The 17,717-nt window shown below is 47.2% G+C and overlaps 1 protein-coding gene across 3 annotated transcripts; it reads left to right on the top strand.

Moving 5' to 3' along the window:
* The first annotated feature begins 506 nt into the window (after positions 1-506).
* On the top strand, positions 507-16,152 carry IL1RN (interleukin 1 receptor antagonist). Of its 3 annotated transcripts, none has more exons than XM_005575305.4 (5): positions 507-574; positions 10,089-10,140; positions 11,978-12,066; positions 13,189-13,301; positions 14,808-16,152. In XM_005575305.4, exons 1-5 carry the CDS (start codon positions 565-567, stop codon positions 15,021-15,023), a joined length of 480 nt encoding a protein of 159 aa, XP_005575362.1. In that variant the 5' UTR covers positions 507-564; the 3' UTR covers positions 15,024-16,152. The 3 variants fall into 3 exon arrangements, with proteins under 3 accessions (XP_005575362.1, XP_005575363.1, XP_045224837.1); XM_005575306.4 differs by lacking the exon at positions 507-574 and adding an exon at positions 9,918-9,950; XM_045368902.2 differs by lacking the exon at positions 507-574 and having other exon boundaries at positions 9,998-10,140.
* The last annotated feature ends 1,565 nt before the right edge of the window (positions 16,153-17,717 follow it).

The raw sequence follows: 17,717 nt of genomic DNA on the forward strand, positions 1-17,717 counted from the left end.
GATTTTTCCCTATGGCAATATGCCCTATGAAGTTATTTTATTTGTTAACTCGTTTCTTGTCTGTTTTCCTTCATTAGGGCGTTGGGGACCTTGTCTGGCTTGTTCCCAATGCCTGGAAGAGTGCCCGGCACACAGGATGAAGCCAACACGTGTGTTTTAAATGAATGTGTGCACACATGCATGAGCTGGCGGCAGTCGGGGTTGGGGTAAGCATGAAGGCCCAGCTCAGTTCTCTGCATGTGACCTCTCATCTTACGCAGATAAGAACCAGTTTGGTTTCTGCCTGCCTGAGTCACTCTGCTGGAAACGGGGCCTGCTTGGCATCACGTCAGCCATCAGCCGGCCCATGTCCTCATGCTGGCCAGCCCTCTGCAAGTATGTGGGAGGAGAGGCTGGGCTCCTCCTTGCACTCTCTGAGGTGTTCTGGAAGGAGGAGAAGCTCCACCCTGGGAGGGGCTGTGGCCCAGGTACTGCCTGGATGCTACTTACTTTATGGGCAGCAGCTCAGTCTAGAGTTAGAGTCTGGAAGACCTCGGAAGACCTCCTGTCCTATCAGGCCTCCCCATGGCTTTAGGTAAGCTCCTTCCACTCTTATTTTTCCACCTGAGAAATGAGAGAGGAAAATATCTACGATTGGTGTTTACCAAATGCTTTCAGGCTCTGGTGAACAAGCGTCCAGGAAAATGTCAAGCGCATGGGGCTGCAGGCCTGTCTGGGGGACCTGGGCACAGGGAGGCATCCGTGGGAGACCATGCAGGCACTCTGAGGCAGGGGCTGCAAGCCTAGTGCCTGCTGGAGCAGCAGGTGAACAGAGAGGGGTAACTGCTGTGACAAAAGTCATAGAGTCCTTGGAGTGTGGGGGTCATTTTCAACTGTTGATAGAATAGGGAAATTGGTGAAATAGCTCTGTTAAATGAGAGAAAGAACAGTGTGAACTCAATGAGAAATACTAACAGAATGTGGCACTGAGCCACAAGGTCTGAGGGTTGATTGACAGGGAAGGGTGGGGACTGTGGAGAATTAAGGACTTGGCACTAGTCAGTTCCACCAGATAGTTGTCACAAGAGAATGCAGGCCCAGGTGGCCAGAACTTCTCACTTTTCCAGAAGAGTCAGATATTCTGATTTCGTTGTGTATAGTATTCTGATTAAATAAGACAATAAAGCAAGCAGATAAAATATTTAAATTATAAGCTGCCAGTTTGCAACCTCTGGTTAGGATTTGTGTGGCACAAAGGAAAAAACACTCAGGATCATTGGTCTGTAGACTCTAATTTTAAGTTTCTAATTTAAAATAGGCCCCCGAGTCTGGGCGCAGTGGCTCATGTCTGTAATCCCAGCACTTTGGGAGGCCAAAGTGGGTGGATCACTTGAGGTCAAGAGTTTGAGACCTGCCTGGTCAATGTGGTGAAACCCCCATCTCTATTAAAAACACAAAAATTAGCTGGGCGTGGTGGTGCATACCTGCAATCTCAGCTACTTGGGTGGCTGAGGCAGGAGAATTGCTGGAACTCGGGAGGCGGAGGTTGCGGTGAACGGAGATCACACCACTCCACTCCAGTCTGGGCAACAGAGAGAAACACTCTGTCTTAAAAAAATAGATAAATAAAGATAAATAAAATAAAATAAAATTGGCCTCTAATGAGCAGGCCATTCTCCTTTCTGGGTCTTACTTTCCTTACTCTCCTTTCTGGGTATTAAGAGGAGGTCTAGAGGAAGCTGAACAACTCTTAGCTTGTAATAAGCACAATGGAAGTGTCAGCTCTTAATGTGTCATGGACACATTACAAGCTAGGCGCCGTGCTGAGCTCTTTACATGGGTTATCCCACTGAATCCTCTCAATAACCCTATGAGGAAGGACTATTATTGCTCACATTTTCAGAAGAGGAAATGGATATAGAGAGATTAGGTAATTTGCCCACGGCCAGACAGCTAGTATAAGAGGAGGAGGTGGGTTGACTGCAGACAGTCTGTCTTCAAACCACTACACTATGCTATGGGGGCACAGAGACTTAACGAAATCATGGAGAGGGGAATTGCTTTGTCAACCACAAGCAGTTATTCTGGGGGCAGCAGATCCTCCCCTGTCCCCCAGTGGGTACAATGGTCCCTGATGGGTTGTGCTACAATGTTAGCCCATGGTCTTTTGTGTTTTTCAAATATGTAAAGTAGGATGCTGGAACCATTCTTAGAACCAGATAGTGATACATTGTGAAGAAATAAATCTCTGTGCTTAAAACTGGTTCATCCCAAAATACTTTGAACTGACACACAATAGGTGCTAAATAAATGTGTGTGAACTTGAATTGGATTGAATTCGGGAAACAAGTGCAATAAGCTTAGTGAAGACGCCATGTTCTCTGGGCAGAGGAACCACATTCTCCATCTAAGTAAGGCCAGGAATATGGGAGGTATCAATGTTTGCCAAGCACAGAACAGGGTGCCAAGAAGAGAAAAGTTGAGGGGATTCATACTCTGACTGGAAACTGGAAGGGTGAGCACAGAGGGTAAAGGATAGAGATGGAACCATGTGCATACACTTTGTGTTACCTTGGACTAGTCATTCATTTCTCTGGACCTCTGCTTTCTCTCTACACAATGGGGTCCCACCACTTCTCTCACAGCTGACTTGTATGAAGAAGGAGGTGGAGGAAGAGGAGAAGGTGAAGACAGTGCTGACTAAAAGGGTAAATCCTTTTTAGGATCCAAGTCTGAAAACAATTTTAGGCTACTAGCGATGAACAATATCTTGATTATGTAGTTGAAGGAAATTAAAGATGAATGTTTTAATAAATAATTAATCAGAATGAAAATGATTGATTACTAATATATCTGCTATGGTTTATTTTCCCAAGTGGCAGACTCACTAATGTTTTTGAATACTCCTATGTGATTGCTCTGTGTATGTATGTATGTATGTATGTATCTATCTATCTATCTATCTATCTATCTATCTATCTATCTGTTGTCTAATAAAATGGATCACATCTCTGCTAATAAAAACAGACTACACTGGCAGGGTACAATTGCAATCATTAATTGTGCCTGCAATTTGCAGCAGCAGCCACCAGAGGTGCCAGTGCCCTTTAAGGGTTGATAATTTAGAATAACCCAATTATCTGAGTTTTTCAGGGACTGAGGGATTTGCCAAGGTGTAGAACTTTCAGTAATAAAGTCAAGAAAGTCCTAGACAAACCAAGATAATTGTCACTCTAGTCCACTTTACCAGGTAAAGCGCTTTCCCTGTAACCTGTGTAAGGTTTTAGAATCATTTCTATTACCAAAAATCCTCCCTGAATTTTCAAGCAATTATGAACTAAATAGTTACTCTATGAGATGGGAGTTCAGCCTAAAAGAAACACCATAGGAACAAATGTAATTCTTGCTTCTGTTAACCATGCAATGAAGCAGAGAGAAAAAACTCAGCAGCCTCTTTAGCAGGACTGCAGTGTAGGAAGAAATAACAAAACTGGGTTTCAATCCTGGCCTGTCCAGGATCTGGAGCAAGTGAGTTAATCTTTCTAAGCCTTGAGTTCTTCTTCTTTTTTTTTTTTTCAAAGTGAAAGCAAGTTTATTAAGAAAGTAAAGGAATAAAAGAATGGCCACTCCATAGACAGAGTAGCCTGAACCTTGAGTTCTTCTGTAAAGTGACAATGAATTTGTACTCATTTTAAAAGTGGGTGTCAGTATGTCTGTCCACGTTGCACAGCTGTTATGTAGACAAAAGGAGATCTGTGTGAAAGCGTAACACAGAGCCTAAACTACAACAACTAAGCAACACAGTTGTCCCCTTCCCCATGGTGTCTGTTCTTCTCCATTTCCTCCTGCCTGCAGGGGGATTATAAAACTAATCATCAAAGCCAAGAAGGCAAGAGCAAACGTGTACCTCTGAAAACACAAGATAACTACATAGGTAATGACTTTCAGGGCAGATCCATAGCTAACCCATAAACTGCTGGGGCAAAAATCATCTTGGAAGGTTCTGAACCTCAGAAAGGATTCACATGAAGTTAACCATCTAGATCCAAGAGGAGAGTAGCTTCTTGTAGATAACAGTTGGCTTATATACCATGTCCTGATCCCCTTCATCATCCAGGAGAGAAGAGGTGCTCACTCTGATAGCAGCAAGCCTGGGGGCTGCAGCTTGGAGAGTAGAGGTACTCAGGCGGACAGATGTCTCCAAACCTGTCCTGCTGCCTTAGGGAGCTTCTAATAAGTTGACGGATTTGGTTAAAATTAACTTGGTTACTTGGCAGGATTGGGTCAGTGGGGACTAACAAAAAGAAGACATCAGATTATACCCTGGGGGTTTGTATTTCTTGTGCTTCTTTCTCTTCTTTGTACTAAAGTTTTTACCCATGACTCAGAAAGAGCAACTGGAGTCTTTGCAGCATTATCTTAGCAAAAATTTACAAAGTTTGGAAAACAATATTGCTTATATTGTGTGGTGTGTCCTGTGACACTCAGGATTCAAGTGGTGGCTGAAACCACTAAATGTGAGACGAAGTCATTACAAGGCAGGGTGCACATCTGTCCACCCAAAGCTGGATGTCAACATTTCACAAATAGTGCTTGGGTGACACAAATGCAGCTCCAGGAGGTCCAGATGAAAATGTTTGTACTGAAATTTGTTAAAGCTTCCCGACAAACTGGATTTGTCAGTAAGGATTGTTTTCTGCAAGGGGGGGTGAAACTTGTGGGGTGAGCCATTTGGGCTGAGGAGGAGGGAAGTTGGAGCTAAGAAATGTGGAGACAATTTCCCTTTAGAAGGGCTGAATCTTCCTGCCTCTCTGGGGTGCTGCAGCCCACAGGATCCAATTGTGTATATGTCTCACCAGCTCCCCATTCAGTGATATCACGTCAGTAGCTTGAAATTATCCGTGGTAGGCGTATTATGTCATGGAAATTGGCAAATGGAAACTTTTCTTGGAGATTCAATTGTTAAACATTTACCAGCGCACCACTGCTCTGCCTTCGGGGTCAATGACCCCATCCAAGTTTAATCCATCTGTCCACTGTCTCCAACATGATCTTAATAAAATACACCTGACAACATTACCCTCTTATTAAGTTTTTTAAAAGGTAAGTTTCCAGCTCATTGGGGTGGCATTAAAGGCCATTCCTTCTCTGGACCTCACCCAACTTTTCAAATCACTTTTCCTACCCCTACCTCTAAATGCCATTCAAACTCCAGCCGTCCTGAATAATAAGATTTTTAAAAAGTAGATTATGGGTAGGGCACAGTGGCTCATGCCCGTAATCCCAGCACTTTGGGAGGCCAAGATGGGTGGATCACCTGAGGTCGGGAGTTCGAGACCAGCATGACCAACGTGGTGAATCCCTGTCTCCACTAAAAATACAAATTAGCGGGGGGATGGTGGCACATGTCTGTAATCCCAGCTATGTGGGAGGTTGAGGCAGGAGAATTGCTTGAACCCGGAGGCGGAGGTTGCAGGGAGCTGAGATTGCTCCATTGCACTCCAGCCTGGGCAACAAGAGCGAAACTCCATCTCAAAAAAAAAACAAAACAAAACAGTAGATTACATCAGATACCTCTGGCCTAGGTTGTTTATGACCACCTCTACTGCTATGAATAACTAGAAAAGCTAGACAAAACATATTTCCAAAAGATCTCTTTGGAGGCATCAGAGAATGGCCAAGGCTGTAAGGAACTGTCTGAGCCCAGTGAGGTGGAGCCTAGCACTGGTGCCCTTTACTCTTGGGCACATGTGCTGGTTTCAAAAACTTCAGCTGAGATTTTGAACATTCACGGAACTTGGTGGGGGAGATAAAATTTGTACCTTATATCCTACCTACAAGGAGGGTCCCTGATAATCCCCACCCAATTTGGAAATCTGGGTCAGCCTTCACAGGTACTGAAGCCCTCCTCTGAATGATCTCAAGTCCTGCTAGGGTAGAGGTTACCTGCTTTTGAAAGGCTCCTGGCCTACCTGACCTGTCCAGCGGCAGCAAAAGTGAACCATCTCAGGGTACAGATAACAATCATCCAGAGCCTTGAATGACCTCTACAGTGTTTAATATATCGTATTCAGCAGTCATTAAAAAGGAATGAGGCACATGCAAGAAGACCTGTGTATCAGGGAGAAACAGGCAATAAATGGAGATCCAGCAGGGATTCAAATCATGGATTTGAATCGGGGCAGACTTTGAAAGAACTATGGAGAATATACTCAAAGATTTAAAACACAAGATTGGAATTTTTGGCAGAGAACTAACAACTACACAAAAAAGGAACCAAATGGAAATCCTAGAACTGAAAGATGCAATTAACCAATGTTGAGAAATAGCCAACACCTATTGAACACTTCCCACGTGGGTGGCTGTGCTAAATGCTTTACAAGCATCAACACAAGATGTGTCTCCTTGCAGCAGTGCAGCGTCCCTCCTAAGACATGGAAAACCTGGTTTCCCTATCTCTCTGCTTCACCAAAACCCCTTTACATGGGCCTTAGACGCTCCTGTTGTCTCTAGCGTCTGGTAGCACAGGGCTCAGCACATAGAAGGCACTAGATACAATTGTGATGACCAGGAACTCCGGTGAAAGCTGTGGGTGCTGACTGGGAAGGCATAGTCCTTTATGTGCTGTGGTCTTAAAGCTTCATCTAGGAAGCAGAACTGGGGGGGTGCTGAGGACCCAGAACCGAGAATAAGATTAGTCAGAGATTTCCTGTGGGCAGAAATCATAAGGACGCCAACTGTTTGGGTGAGATAACATGAAACCAAGAGTGGACTTGTGGCCAGAAGCGTGAGGAAGAGGGAGAGAGCTTCCCCTGTCCCCTTTCTTCCTCTCCCTAAGCCACAGTGATTGACAGCCCCCTCCTTTGGAGTCAGAGCAGGCTGGAGACTGGACTGGGAAAGGAGGATGGGTCAGGATACAGAGCAGGAAGGCTGGGAGTGCACGGCAGGACCAAGGGGCTGGGGCGTTCACTGGGCCTGATCTCTCCCACTTTACCCGGGGTAAAGAAGCGTACACAAAAGCCACGGTGTGAGTATTCCCCAAGTGCCAGGGTCAAGGCATGATTCATCACGTGCAGCATTTCATTCAATCTGTATAGTAACTGATGACGTGGCTTCTATTATTAACTCTATCAGATAATGAAACTGAGACCAAGACAGTCTCTGTACATTGTGTGGGGGTGGCCCAGCTCGGAAATGACACAGGGGGATTCAGACCTAGACTCCATAACTCCTGCCCCAGGGACCACCCCCATCCTCACCCTCTGCATATCGAGAAAGGGCAGGCTGGGCCACTTCTCAGGACACAGTGGGGAAATGACACAGAGCAGGAGCCCCGAGCATCTTTTCTCCAGGAGAATACTCTTTCAATGCAGACTGGGGTCAGAGAAACATTTACCTAGGAGCCACACTGTGGGTGGGGCTTTTACTTGAAATGCCGTCTGAGGGCAGTGGCCAGGATGGAACTCTCCACCATACCTTGGCAAGCCACTTCTCTTCCGCAATCTGTAAGGACATTTTTTGAGAGAATTACGGCTTTCCAATTCCAGAGGACTGAAGACAGACAGATAGGAGAGAACCTATCCCAGTCAGGTGCTAGCTGCCTTCTCTTTCAGAGGGTGTGATGATAAAGTGATACACTTGATGATTGACAAATGCTTCGGAAATTTTCAACCCTAATATTCAACACACTCTGGAAGTGGCAAATAAGTAGACAGGTTCATGTACATCACCTCCTTCAGCTAGTCCTCACAAAAACAATCAGATGAACAAAACAAAATGCTTCTTTGGCCCTCAAAGGAAGACACTATTTCTCGAACATATGTCAAAAAGGATGGGTGACTCACTCAAGGTCACACAGCTTGTGAGGACCGTACAGGAATACAGACATGCCATTTTGCCTAAAAAACCCATCACCCAGGGAGTTGACACAATTTTGCAGAAATGTTCTATTTTCTCTGAAGGATGCATTCTTTAAACCTTTGGGAAATTCATTCATAGCCTTCCACCTTTGCAGGATTAACTCTTTGGACACAAAGTGTTTGATTCTGATTTATTGGTTGGAAGATTTGTTGGTTGAGAGAAAGATTCTGATTTGTTGGTTGAAAATAGTCAGACTCATCGAGATCAACTGCTGTAGTAGTAAACATTTTGACATTTTGTCTGTATTCTTGTACTGTCCTCACAAGCTGCATGACCTTGAGTGAGTCACTCATAGTTTTTGTTTTTGCTCTTGTTTTGGAGATGGAGTCTTACTCTGTTACCTAGGATCATGTTGTTGGAGTGCAATGACATGATCTTGGCTCACTGCAACCTCCACCTCCTGGGTTCAAGTGATTCTCTTGCCTCAGCCTCCCGAGTAGATGGGATTGCAGGTGCACGCCACCACCCCCTGCTAATTTTTGCATTTTTAGTAGAGATGGAGTTTCACCATGTTGGCCAGGTTGGTCTTGAACTCCTGACCTCAGGTGATCCACCCACCTCGTCCTTCCAAAGTGCTGGGATTACAGGCGTGAGCCACCGTGCCCAGCCCACCCATTCTTTTTGAAACATGTTTGAGAAATAGTGTCTTCCTTTGAGGGCCAAGGAGACATTTTGTTAGTTCATTTGTTTGTTTTTGTGAGGACTAGCTGAAGGAGGTGATGTATATTAACCTGCCTACTTATTTGCCACTTCCCAAAGTGTGTTAAGTATTAGAGTTTAAAGTTTCTGAAGCATTTGTTAATAATCAAGTGCCCGGGGCTGGAGGTCAGAAGACCTGGATTTCTCTGCACGCCTTTGCCATCAGCAAGCTGTGTGACCTTGGACAGATCGCTTTTTTGTCTGAGTCTTTTCTGAGTCTTCTTGAAAATAATGCCAGGTTGGGACAGGATGATTGCCAAGCTCCCGTCCAGCTCTAAAACATTGCAACCTATACTTCTGCGCCAGCACTGTCCATCCCGTAGATCATGCAGAAATTCTCTTCAACTTTTTCCTACCCATAAAATAGGAGCATGCTTACCTTTTTCCTGTCTAGAATATTGTAAGGAAGGAAGTTAATGTGCATCAGAACCCATTATGGGCCAGAAGTTCTCCTCTTCCTCCCTACACTTGCTTCCTCTCTCCCTCCCTCCCTCTTTCCCTTCCTTCCTTCCATCCATCTGTGAAAAAGACACGACCACCCTCATTCTGAGAGTGAAGAAACAGAGGCTCAACTAATGAAATGATTTGTTCGAGGTCACACGGGTGGCACATGGCAAGTGGCAGAGGTTGAATTTAGACCCATTCCTGTCCAAATGCTGAGTTTATGTCATCGTCCCAAGACCATAACTTTAAAGACGTAAGATAGTGGGAAAATAGTTGATTTTAAAGCACCTCTCAGAAGGACTCACTTTACATCAGGGGTCAGCAGATGCAGGCCAAATCCGGTCCATCCCCTGCTTTTGCAAATACAGTTGTATTGGAACACAGCTAGGCTTGTTGATTTATGGATTGCCAATGTCCTTTTGTGAAACAGACAACTGAGCTGAGTAATCGTGGCCCACAGAACCTAAAATATTTACTCTCTCGTCCTTTACAGAATGTTTGCCAATCTATGGTCTGGAGTCCAAGGCTGTCCATCCTTCAAAGAACACAAAGTGACATGAGACTGTCCCATGTGCAGGGAGCCCTTTCATTTTATTATGAAAAAAGGGCCTTTCTGCTCAAATCTGTTTTTTAAAAAGTCAACAAACAGACTCCGGGTACCTGTCAGGCACAGTAGGGAGTTTGGTTTCCATTGTGCTCTTCTTCCCAGGAACTCAATGAAGGGGAAATAGAAATCTCAATTTTGGGGAAATTGCACAGGGGAAAAAGGGGAGGGAATCAGTTACAACACTCCATTGCGACACTTAGCGGGGTTGAAAGTGACAACAGCAAGGGTTTCTCTTTTTGGAAATGTGAGGAGGGTATTTCCGCTTCTCAGAGTGGGGCAGGGTGGCAGACGCCTAGCTTGGGTGAGTGACTATTTCTTTATAAACCGCAACTCTGGGCCCACAATGGCAGTCCACTGTCTTGCTGCAGTCACAGAATGGAAATCTGCAGGGGCCTCGGCAGTCACCTAATCTGTCTCCTCCTCTTCCTGTTCCATTCAGAGACCGTCGGCCGGCCCTCTGGGAGAAAACCCAGCAAGATGCAAGCCTTCAGGTAAGCCTACCCCAAGGAGGAAGAGGTGAGGGTGGATTAGCTGGAGACTGGAAACATATCACAGCTGCTGGGGGCTGCCAGGCCCTACAGGGCCTGAGAACTGGGTTTGGGCTGGAGAGGATGTCCATTATTCAAGAAAGAGGCTGTTACGTGCATGGGCTTCAGGACTTGTATTTCAAAATATCGCAGATGTGGATGGTACGACCGGAGGGCTGTCTTACTTTCCCAGAGACTCAGCAACCCAGTGAGTAATAGATGCATGCCAAGGAGTGCGGCTGCGATTCAGGCCCAGCTGAATGTGCTGACAGAGAAGCAGAGAGGGGCACCAGGGCACAGCCTGAAGGCCCAGACTGATACGAGCAATGCCTGTCTGTGCTGACACGTCAGAGGGTCCCACTCTCCAGGGGCCTTGGTTTCCCCACCTGTGACATCTGTGACATGAGATTCACGATAATTCCTTGTGTGCCTTACCGGGTTGTTGTGAAAGTTAAATGCACAGATAATAGCATAACAGGATTCTGTGCATTGTAAAATGCCTGAAAATCACTGTGATTTGAAAATGGAATCAGGGCTTTGTGAGACCGTCCCTATTGTAAAGATGTGATGCTGACAGAAATGACAGGACTGCTTGTACATGCCCTCTGCTGCGTGACATTCCAGCAGTGAAATCATGTTCGGGTGACTTCTCCCCCAATCTGACCTTTATGTTTGTCTGGGTTGAGGCTGCAAGTCAGGTTCTGTGGGCATATGAGTGACAAGTCTCTCCCTTCCAGATATGGGGACTGTCTGCTTCCCCAGGTTGCCTCTGCCTGCTCTGATCAGCTAGAAGCTCCAGGAGATCCCCCTGGAGGCCCCAGCAGGCAATGTCTAATCCCTCCAGATTGAGGCTAAATCTAGAAACTAGGATAATCACAAACAGGCCAATGCTGCCATATGCAAAGCACTTTGGTTTGCCCGGCCACTCCTCGTTGAGCGTGTGGGCTCTTCAGAGCCACCTGATGAGGAGGGTAGAGTTAGCCACACTTCACAGGTGAGGATATGAGGCACAGGTCCCAGGACATGCTGGCTGGGGCTCTGTTTATTACATCTCACAGCTTTGAGTCCTGCTCTCAACCAGAGAGGCTCTTTACCAAGAAGAAAGGATTGGGACCCAGAAGCAAGCCACTGGCTGAGGTAGGGAGGAAGCCTGCTTGTTCCCAAGGGCAGCTGCTCCTGCAGGACTCTGAGCAGGTCACCAGCTAATGGAGGAAAGGCTCTAGGGACAGACCTTCCTGGTCTAAGGCTCAGAGTGAGTTAGCTGCAAGGTGTTCTGTCTCTTGAAACTTCTAACTAGGTGCTGTGGTAGCCACTAGTCTCAGGTGGCTATTTAAATGTATACTTAATTGAATGAAAAGAGAAGAAAATTTAAAATCGAGACCCTTGGTTACACTATCCACATTGCAAGAGCTCAACAGCCACACGTGGTTAGCAGCCACCCTATTGGGCAGTGCAGCTATAGAACATTTTTGCATCCCAGAAAGTTTGTTTGGATGTTGCTGCTCTGCAGTGTGCTTTGCTGAAACAGAAGTGCCTGCCCTGGGAATCTAAGATGGGAAGCAAGCGAGGAGGGGAGTCAAATGTGGGCTCACAGCTCACCAGCTGTGAGGGTTGGGCCTGCCTCTTAACCAGTGTCAGCCTCAGTCTTCTCATCCATGCATGCCATGGGTATACTAATATACCATACCCCGGGAAGAGCTGGATGCAAATTTAACAAGTTCTGGGGGACACGGGAAGGTGCTAAGCACAAGGCTGGGCCCATGGCAGCTGTGAACTACAGCTGAGTCCTTTTCCTTTTCAGAATCTGGGATGTTAACCAGAAGACCTTCTACCTGAGGAACAACCAACTAGTGGCTGGATACTTGCAAGGACCAAATGTCAATTTAGAAGGTGAGCACTTGCCAGGAAAGCCAATGTGTGTGGGCGCTGGGTCACCTTGCCCCTCTGTCTGCAGCAGCATGGCCTGCCTGCACAAACACTAGGTGCAACGTCCTAATCCTCATTGGGTGTTTGTACTCAAGTTTGAACCTGGGAGGGCCTGGCTACTAAAGGGCACATATGAGGGCAGCCTGAAGAGGGCATGGAGAGGTAGAGTCTAGGTCAGGGGTCAGTGACTATAGGCACAGTGATCCCAGGGCCACAGCTGGGAAGGGCAAATACCAGAAGGCAAGGTTGACAGTTCCCTTCCTCCAGTGCCTATTAAGCCTCCATGTTCCTATGTTGTTCAAACCCTAACTCAATCCCAAATTAATCCACCATGTATAAGGCTGGGCTATGTCTCTTATTCCTGGACACTATACTCAGCCATATTCTGGTCCATGTATTAAACAAGATGGATGAACTTGAAGAAGCTTCACCCACTCTGTTCCTCAGCTTTCCCTTCAGTGGGATGATGTCAGTTGGATGACGGGAAGTGCGATTCTTTTAGTTCCAACCTTCTAGGATGTTTTCACTCCCCTGTTTGGTGTTGTAGGATGGTATTACCTCCACCTTCCCACTTTCCCTATTCCCTCGTTCTGTCTCCCCTGCCTCACTCTGAAAGTGGATGAGACCCACCTTTCCTGTCCTGGTAGTTCTCCTAATGAACACACTGAAGCACAAGGAGGCTGAGATTTTTGTTGCTACATGACAGCATGGAGGCCTTTTAGGGAAAGAGGAGGTTCAGAGACCCCCAGGCTGCTGTGGAGCCCCACTCATGGCCTTGCGCCATTTTCCCTGCCCCTCAGCAACACACCTATTGACCTGGAGCACGGGTATCCTGCGGAAAGTGAGGAAAAGATGGAAACCATGTGGAACAACATCCAGGAGACTCAGGCCTCTAGGAGTAACTGGATAGTGTGCTTGGTTTAATCTTCTGTTTAGATGCAGACCAGGAAGATGAGACCTCTCTGCCCTTCTGACCTTGGGATTTTAGTTTTGTGGGACCAGGGGAGACAGAAAAATACCCAGGGTCTCTTCATTATTGCTGCCTCCTCTTCTATTAACCTGACCCTCCCCTCTGCTCTTCCCCAGAAAAGATAGATGTGGTACCCATTGAGCCTCATGCTCTGTTCTTGGGAATCCATGGAGGGAAGATGTGCCTGTCCTGTGTCAAGTCTGGTGATGAGACCAGACTCCAGCTGGAGGTAAAAACCTGTTTTGGATATCAAATCACCCCAAAATCCAGTGGCTTGAAAAACCAAAATTTATTCTTACGATTCTATGGCTTGAACAGGATTAGCTGGGTAGTTAGTTCTGTTCTACGTGGTGGAACACACTGGGCTCACTTTGGCAGTTGCATTCAGCAGAGTGCCTGGCTTGCGCTGGGCATCTGAGATGGTCCCTCATTCTCCAGGCTCTCTTTCCCTGTGATCTCTCAGTGTTTAAGAGTCAGCTTGAGCTTCCTTACAGCATGGCGGCTGACTTCAAAAGGGATTATTCCAAAAAGACAAGTCTCAACATGCAGGTGCTTATTATAACTTCTGCTTACATCATCCTATTGGCCAAAGCCACTCACGTGGCTAAGTCTAGCCCCTTGTGAGAGGGGACTGCATAGGAATCTGCGCCAGGAGGCACAGGCACTGGAGCCCACCACTCTAATGGTCTCCCACAGGACCCGAATCTCTGTGTGCTACTCCCTTGCTCAAAGGCCACCAACCCATTCGGATCTGCCCTCTTCTAGCAAAGCCCATCCTCAGGACCTTTCTCTTCCAATCCTTATCGACTCATATTGATTAGTTGGTGCCCCACCCAGAGCCCTGTGCTCCTTGATCTCATGTAATTTTAGTGGGTTTCCCAGCCCTGGGAAAACATGGCTTTGTCTCGGGGCTTGCTGGATGCAACCTTAACCTCAATGTGAGTGGCCATACTGTGGCACTATCACATCCCTTACCAGTAGACAGGGACACTGTTCTGGAGGGTGACTGCCTGTTCTGTGAGGAGTGGGGATGGCTAGGATATTGCATGGAACACACCACCACCTCATCTCCTCAGAACTCAAACCCTGACAGAACACCAGCTCTACAGGCCTTGGCTTCTGCTGATGGTGCTGTGTATTTATGAGACTTACTGGTCCGAGGCCAGAGTGGCCAGATTTCCCAAAATCAAGGTGTGACAGTGGGACAGCCTCTTTGTGTCTTTGCTGTCCTAAGAAACCTGGACCAGGCCAGGTGCGGTGGCTCACGCCTGTAATCCCAGCACTTTGAGAGGCCGAGGTGGGCAGATCACGAGGTCAGGAGTTTGAGACCAGCCTGGCCAACATGGTGAAACCCTGTCTCTACTAAAAATACAAAACATTAGATGAGTGTGGTGGTCCATGCCTGTAATCCCAGCTACTCGGGAGGCTGAGGCAGGAGAATCGAACCTAGGAGGTGGAGGTTGCAGTGAGCTGAGATTGCACTACTGCACTCCAGCCTGGGGGACAGAGCAAGACTCCATCTGGGGAAAATAAATAAATAAATAAATAAATAAACCTGGGTCCCAGAGTCCCACAGAGTGGCAGACAAGAGCCCCTGGGGGCTTTTACCGTACAGCATTTCCCCTGTACTAACTCTGGGCTGTCCAGAGGGCCATGTCATGGTGTGGAGTGGAGAGGGAGGCAGCACAGGACTTCCTAGGCCTCAGTTCTCACCTACCCATCTTTTGATTTCCAGGCAGTTAACATCACTGACCTGAGCAAGAACAGAAAACAGGACAAGCGCTTCGCCTTCGTCCGCTCAGACAGCGGCCCCACCACCAGTTTCGAGTCTGCCGCCTGCCCGGGCTGGTTCCTCTGCACAGCAATGGAAGCAGACCAGCCCGTCAGTCTCACCAATATGCCTGACAAGGGTGTCATGGTCACCAAATTCTACTTCCAGGAGGATGAGTAGTACTGCCCAGGCCTGCCTGTTCCCATTCTGGCATGGCAAGGACTGCAGGGACTGCCAGTCCCCCTGCCCCAGGGCTCCCGACTATGGGGGCACTGAGGACAAGCCATTGAGGGGTGGATCCTCAGAAGGAGTCACAAGAACCTGGTCACAGGACTCTGCCTCCTCTTCAACTGACCAGCCTCCATGCTGCCTCCAGAATGGTCTTTCTAATGTGTGAATCAGAGCACAGCAGCCCCTGCGCAAAGCCCTTCCGCGTCTCCTCTGCATTCGGGATCAAACCCCGACCACCTGCCCACCCTGCTCTCCTCTCCCCACTGCCTCCTCCATCCTCATTCCACGTTCCCATGCCCCAGATACATCAGGCCCCTTGATGACCCCCCACCAAGTGGCTCCCACACCCTGTTTTACAAACAAATGCCAGTCCGTGAGGAAGGTTTTTAAGAGTTTGTGGAGAATGAAAATTAAGGATTTCCTGATTTCTTTTTTAGTCCACGTGAAGGAGAGCACTTCATTTGGAGATTATGTTCTTTTGGGAGAGGCTGGGGGCTTAAAATAGTCCTGCATTTGTGAAATGATGGTGAAAGTAAATGGTAGCTTTCCCATTTTTTTCTTCTTTTTTGTGATGTCCCAATTTGTAAAAATTAAAAGTTATGGTACTATGTTGGTCCTATAATTTTTTTTTTCCTTTTAAAACACTTCCATAATCTGGACTGTTCCATAAGCAGTCCAGGCACTGCTGCCCAGGCTCCGAGCTCCATCTCCACTCCAGATTTTTTACAGCTACCTGCAGTACTTTACCTCCTATCAGAAGTTTCTCAGCTCCTAAGGCTCCGAGCAAATGTGGCTCCTGGGGGTTCCTTCCTCCTCTGCTGAAGGAAAGAATTGCTCCTTGACATTGTAGAGTTTCTGGCACTTGGAGACGTGTATGAAAGATGACTGTGCCTCGGCCTGTCTCCCCCACCAGGCTGGGAGCTCTTCAGAGCAGGAAAAAAGACTCGTATATGCAGGGCCGAGCACCTAGCCTGGCTCAGCAGGTGCTCAGCGAATGAGTGCTGTATATGTTGGCTGCAAAGATCCCTACTTCCTGTCACTTCAGCTCTGTTTTACAATAAAATATTGAAAATGCCTATATTGTTGACTATGTCCTTGGTCTTGACAGGCTTTGAGTATAGAGTGCTGGGGAAATTGAAAGACCAAGGTGTCTTTTGCACCCCAGAGGCTGGGGCCTGGCTGCCTCTTCTCTGAGAGTTCCTTTCTTCCTTCAGTCTTCCTCTCCCTGGATGATATGAGAGCAAATCTGTCTGCAAAAAAGATGCGGGGCAGCACTGTCCACAATAGCCTCTACTGGAAACAACCCAAGCACCCATCACAGAATGAATTCGTACATCATCTATCTGCACACAACACAATGCTCCTTGGCAAAGAAAATGAATGAATTACAACCAGCTGCACCTCACAAGACAGATGAACCTTACAAACATATTGTGGGTACAAGAATCACAAAAGCATGCATACAGTGTGATTCCATTTATACAAAGTTCAAAATGGGCAACATGGGGCTGTTGTGTGGAGGGCTGTGGGAACTGGTGATGCAGAGAGAAGCAAGGCCATGCTCTCTCTGAAGGCCCAGTGAAATTTGGGCCCTGGGAGACACAGTGGCGGGCAGCAGCACCTGGGGGCTTTTAGGGTTCAGATAGCATTCTATTTCTTGGCATGGATGTAGTTACACAGTTTTCTGCATGTATATTTTATTTCACAATACCTAGGAAATAAAAAGACTTGCCCCCCTACAACCAGGGTCTAAGGAAAGGAGCATCTGGGAGATTATGAGATTAGTGGATGGAGTATTGAATTTGGCCCCGTAGGTGGGAGTGCAAGACCATGAGTGACCACTTATCAAACACACCTCAGTAAACAGTCAGACGAGTGAGGAGTGTGGTCCTTTCACCTGCCCAGGTTGTTTCTGTTAGATTCTGGGCTTGGTCTCTCGAGTCTAAGAAGTCATGCACTTGCTGTCTGATTTTGGCCAAGTCACCTCCCTTTTTGGGGCCTGTTCCTCATTTATTTGAGGGGAGTGTTGACTTGGATGGGGATTTTCCAAACAGAGCTCCTTGGACCCTTCTCTCTGAGGTCTCTGGAAATGGGAAGCCCTGCAGAGGGAAGGATAAATGGGCCAGGATTCATCCATTGAACCCTGTTCCCAACAGAGCCCTCTTCTTTACAACTTGGACCTCCCATGGGACTTTGTTTGAAAGGGAGACTTCATTGCTAAAAGCAAACTAAACTAAGTAGGCTAAAAGGCAACAAACTGGAGAAAACATTCAAGGTCTTCTCTAGAGCTAGGATCCTATGACGTTAATGAGGTCACCCAACATCTCTGAATTTTCTCTTCCTTGTATGTACAACGGGAGTAGCTGGCAGGGTGCGGTGGCTCACGCCTGTAATCCCAGCACTTTGGAAGGCTGAGGTGGGTGGATCACCTGAGGTCAGGAGTTTGAGAACAGACTGACCAACATGCTGAAACCCCGTCTCTACTACAAATACAAAAATTAGCCAGGCGTGGTGGCAGGTGCCTGTAGTCCCAGATACTTGAGAGGCTGAGGTGGAAGAATCATGTGAACCCAGGAGGCAGAGGTTGCAGTGAGCTGAGATCGCACCCATGCACTCCAGCCTGGGTGACAGAACTAGACTGTC

This window comes from Macaca fascicularis, chromosome 13 (assembly GCF_037993035.2).
Source record: "Macaca fascicularis isolate 582-1 chromosome 13, T2T-MFA8v1.1".
In the NCBI taxonomy this organism is placed as follows: Eukaryota; Metazoa; Chordata; class Mammalia; order Primates; family Cercopithecidae; genus Macaca; species Macaca fascicularis.

Coding starts and splice junctions, on each gene's coding strand:
- IL1RN (XM_045368902.2), top strand. CDS start 10,025: ATGGAAATCTGCAGGGGCCTCGGCAGTCACCTAATCTGTCTCCTCCTC. Junction 12,067..13,188: donor ACCAAATGTCAATTTAGAAG/GTGAGCACTTGC, acceptor GCTCTTCCCCAG/AAAAGATAGATGTGGTACCC. Junction 13,302..14,807: donor AGACCAGACTCCAGCTGGAG/GTAAAAACCTGT, acceptor TTTGATTTCCAG/GCAGTTAACATCACTGACCT.